The sequence below is a fragment of the Solanum tuberosum genome, unplaced genomic scaffold (genome assembly GCF_000226075.1).
Source record: "Solanum tuberosum cultivar DM 1-3 516 R44 unplaced genomic scaffold, SolTub_3.0 scf00077, whole genome shotgun sequence".
NCBI classification, from domain to species: domain Eukaryota; kingdom Viridiplantae; phylum Streptophyta; class Magnoliopsida; order Solanales; family Solanaceae; genus Solanum; species Solanum tuberosum.
The window spans coordinates 659,507-664,673 of NW_006239003.1; the positions used below are offsets into that span (position 1 = coordinate 659,507).

Genomic DNA, 5,167 nt, shown 5'->3' on the forward strand with positions numbered 1-5,167 from the left:
CCCCCTCCTCCCCTCCTCCTCTCTCTATAATGCAAAATTTTCATTGAAACTCAATGTGTTTACATGGTGATCTCACAAACAAAAGGCTTAATACCAATCTAGAATCAAGAAAGCTTACGAATTCATAAACCTCAATTGTTGCATTAGGTGTATGCAGAGCAATGAAATTCAACTCATTCAAATTTGTCTTTTGTGCTAATATTTTTGCCAGAGAATCTCTAAATAGTTTGGGGATATCTTGTTCCATTTCCTCATCAAAATTTTAGGTTTGGCTATGTAAGAAACATCATGTTTCAATGAAGAGGGCTTTCCTTGTGATACAGTGATGGATCTTGGTGGTGTGCGCCGCTGGAACGTTTCAAGACCAGTGCCTTTAGAACATTTATGTGGTAGATTGGTTTTCTAGTCATCTATATGGAATAAGGTTTTAGGTATTTTTCTATATATACACTTGCTGATCTCAGTGGGACTGAAAAATGTATCCACTTTTTCATCTTATATAACTTGAGGAATCCTAGTCCTGTTCTTTCTATCCCAATTCATACTACTACAACAACAGCATACCTAGTGTAATCACACAAATGCAGTCTAAAAGAGTGGTGCGTGCGCAGATTTTACCTCTACCTTGTGAAGGTAGAGAGGTTGTTTCTAGTAGACCCTCAACTAAAGTAAAGAAAATCAGAGAATGTCCAAAAGGGAAATATAATAGTGAAGGAAATGCCGTAATGAATGTCATTGTGGCCAAAATGATGGAGAAAAGAACAATATCAACAACAAGTAATACAATAACTGAAATTAAGGAGAGTAGTAAAACCAAAGAATAAGATATTAGGAGACTAGTATTACTAATACTAATAAGACACTAAACAAATGTTCGACTACCTACTAAATTTCTACTCTAATCCTTCTATCGAGGCCATGTCCTAGGTAAGTTACAGATGAGCCATGGCATATTTAATCACCTCTCTCAATACTTCTTCGGCTTACCCCTACCTCTCCTCAGACCCACCATAGTCAACCTCTCACATCTTCTCACTGGACATTTGGACATCTCCTTTTCACATGCCCTTTTGGCATTGTGGAAACTCCCTATTTTTTTTTTAAGAAGATAACTTAAATAGAAGAGCTGTGATAAAGCCAAAAGCATTTGCTTAGATTTGAATGGTCCATTGAATTACAAAGTAATCTGATAAGCTTCCAATTGATTGACCAAAGTATGTCATTATTATATACTTGGCAAGCTTATATTGGTAAGTTGAACTGACTTGAGTCTTGACATTGCTTCCACTGGCTATTTCATTTGACTTGGTGTCACATAATTTAACATATGGGCTTTAAGATGGACTAATAGCCATTTGGATCTTAGGCAAGTAAAAAGATGTCATCTTTTGGAAGTCAACTCAATGGACAAACCCAAACAAAATTGGAGTGTCTTTTGAACTTAAATAATCAATCTTTATTTGGGTTTGGTATTTGTTGAATTTAGGAATTTATCCAAATATACTATGGATTTTAAACCCATAAAATTTGTATATCTACAAGACACGACCCACATAAAACGTGAAAGGAGACCTAGGAAAAAAAGAAGAAGAAAGAAGGAACCTGAGCAGGAATTCTAGCAGCAACAGTGAAGATGAAATTGGTGAGATCCCCAGAGATGGCACCAGATAATATAGTGAGAGGGTTGTATGCCCCACCTTTGGTAGCTTTAACCAACAAGGCAAATAAGAACATATTGATGACAGAAATAGCATGTTTGAGGATTTCACCTTTGAGATCATGAGCCCCATAACCCAAGATTGTGTGAACAAACATCTTAATAAGCACACTTGACCAAACCCACATGAAAGACATGATGAAATCTGAAATCAAAAGCCTCCTCCTGCTTACCCCCATTTCGTCCTTTCTTTCTTTGGGGACGAAGGAGTTACAGAGGAAGGGTAGCTTTCTGTTTCTTTTTCCCTACGGTCGTCGGAGATTCATTATTGTGGCTGTTGTCAGCATCTTTGTCGGAATTGCTACGAAAGAGGTCAATGTTTACTCAGCGCATATAATATACAATCTCTTTTTCTTATTCCCGTTTTCACGGATTCTCAATTCGCATTTGTTTTATACTCTTTCCTCTCCTTCCCTATTTGTTTATCTTTAAGTTTCACGTGCACCAAATTAAAAACAATCTTAAGATTATAAATAAATTTTAAAAATACTTAAAATTTTATAATTTTCAACCTCTCATATGAAATATTGAAATCGGTGAAATATTATCTTCAATATATATATACTTATATATATTTTTTATATTAAAATGGGAAATCATTAAATCAAAATGTAAATTCCTAATACCTTTCTATTTTATCTAAATTTCCTATTATATCCTTCTTACATAAGTAAGCTACCTTACTTATTTATTCATTTATGTATATTTATTATTAAAAGAAGAGCCAAGTGTCAAAAACAAATCTAAATTATGTTAAGGGTATAAGTTTCATATATAAATTATTCGTCATTAGTTTGAGAAATACACCTCATGGGTGTGTAACACACTCTCTATTTTATTTTATTTTTTAAAATTGTCACATGACATTTCACCTTGACAAAAATTAAATAATGACCTATTAGTATTAGTTAAAAATTAAAATATCACAACCCGGAAAAAGAAATGACCTTTTAAAAAAAATTCAAACATTTTTCTTTTAAAAAAAAAAAACATTTTTCTTACCCACACTCACCACCTTTTCCCCTCCCCTCCAAACCACTCACTCCTTTCCAATTTTATTTAAATATTATTTCTATTTTTTTTAAAGAAAAAGAGAAAAATATTTTTCCCCACCCAATTTAACCCTCCGCTCTCAATTTTATTTTATTTTTACATTTTTCTCGTTTTGTGTTAGATATATACATATGTTTTTTTAGGAAAATACTAGTCTCTGGGCACATGATTTGCACGTGAATCCCATATTATTCAATATAACTTTTAAAAATAACATAAAAAATAACAAAATGTGTGATGAATAACACAATTTTAAAAAATAAAATAAAAATACAAGCTTGAAATAAATAAGAATTAATCTATTTATTGTATACTCAAATCCACAAACAACTCACAAACAAACAAATATAATGAGCACGGGAAATAAACGAAAAACAAAAATATAATATGGTGATGAAAACATTATACATGGTGAGAGGAAGCAGAAACGAATACAAATCAAACTTGCTCAAAACAACTTGTTTCTCTGCATTTATAAATAACCATTACAAATATTGATTCAGCAAAAGTATGGAAGATAGTGACAAGAAAATGAGTGATAAAGAGAAAAGATGGAGAAACTCACCGTCTATAAATATTTATATTTTTCTCTTCAATTAATTCATCACCTAAACAACTTATACCCCTTGCACTTGCAAGATAAATTATTTGACAAATCAAACAAAATTTCAGTTTCAAAAGCCTGAAATTAAATGGATATATACCCAACCGATATCAAAAGAGAACTACTTAAGAGTTATGTGTTGCCCGATATCCAAAGAGAAATATTTAAGAGCTATGAGTTGCAGTACAAAGAAAGTCTGCAAAAGGCAAGCATCCACCTAGTCTTGGTATATGTTGATGACATTCTCATCAATGGTGACAATCTAAAACAAATTGTAGAATCTAAGAAAGCTCTACTGTAGACACCCAATTTTGGCCTACCATTTTCAAAATTTCGCAAATTTTAAGTTTTACTTATTTAATAGTTCAAATTAAATTTTTTATAATTTTAAATAAGTTTATCGATAACTATCTTTATTTATCAAAATTTAGAATTTTTCTTTTATCAATTAATCTTAAAATTGCATTTTTACATGTTATTAGTTACGCTCATTATATCGTTTTAATATTCATTTTATTTGTTACATTCGTTAATATTCATTTTGATATTTTGCACAACCTAGAAATTCATTCAAATACAGATAATATTTTATACAAAGATATTTTATTGATCGATGATTTTAATTCACGATTTTAAAATAATGATATTATAATTTTCAACTCCCTATATAAAGAATAGTTTGTCTATTAGGTCAAGGGGGGTAAATTATTTTTTTTAGGAAGAGGTAAGAATTTTCTCAATAGCAGAAACCCTAATATTTTCCTTTCCAGCCGCCACAACCAAAAACCCTTTTCCTTCCATCTTCTCCGACCAATGACCATCAGAAAACAATCTAAAACAGCTGAAACAGCCGCTCAAACAGAGCAACCACCGGCCTCTGACCACCACCAAACTTCTTCCATTCGCCATATTTTCTGGTGAAACAAGAACCCAAACAGCAGCTCAACAAAAACCCCAACTCCGAGCTACGAGCACCAAATGAGCTCAAAGGTCTAGCAACTCCGATGAAGGTGCACCTTCAGATTTGAACAAAAAGAAAAAAAACGCCATGAACTCCGGCGAAGCTCGAAGCTCCCATACATATAGGAAATCACAGTCACAAACCCCAATTTCACCGAAGGTAAAACTCCAGATCTTTCTCATACCGTTATTTTTCTTAGTTTATTTTGTTCTTAATGTTGATTAAATATTTAGGGTTATTTTGCTCTTATTCTTAATCGTTGTTGCCATCATCTTGAATCTTAGTTGTTGAATCTGTTAGCTTTTCTTATGGATTGATATTAGTTTTGTTTATTGTGGTATTTCGGTTGAAATTATCTTTTGCACCGGATTACTTATTTCTTAATATTTTAGGTTGTCTTTTCCTTTATTTTTGACTGATACTCTTATTTTATTTTATTTTTGTTCTCATTTATTTTGCTATACTTTTATGGCTTTTGATTGTGAGTTTGATGTTTAGTTAATATTTGATTTGCTTTAATTAATTTTGGGACTGATTTAGCATTTTGGAAAGGCATTATAATAATTATGGTCATTCTCTGATTGGTTAATGTGAGTTTTGTGTTGTTCCTAGTTTGACCATGAGTTACTGTTGGTGTCTTCTTTCAATCATTATCATTCTTTCAATTTTCATGGTTAATTATCATATTCTAAAAAAGATTGCATATTATGTTTTTGTTTCCTTGTGACATTAAGCTCCATTCATGATTATTAGACTATTTTCATTTATGTTTTCCTTTTATTTTATTACGTTGTTATTATTTGATTGTTAACTAATTTTAATTGTTTTTTTT

At 31.6% G+C, this 5,167-nt stretch overlaps 1 protein-coding gene across 1 annotated transcript in view; it reads right to left on the minus strand.

The window, feature by feature from the left end:
- The window catches only part of LOC102586805 (probable aquaporin SIP2-1), a 10,180-nt gene extending 8,087 nt beyond the window's left edge, over window positions 1–2,093 (minus strand). The window contains exon 1 of the mRNA XM_006346478.2: window positions 1,603–2,093. Coding sequence (XP_006346540.1) covers window positions 1,603–1,896 — 294 coding nt within the window. The 5' untranslated portion in view covers window positions 1,897–2,093. The remainder of the gene's footprint in view (window positions 1–1,602) is intronic.
- Window positions 2,094–5,167: the final 3,074 nt, after the last annotated feature.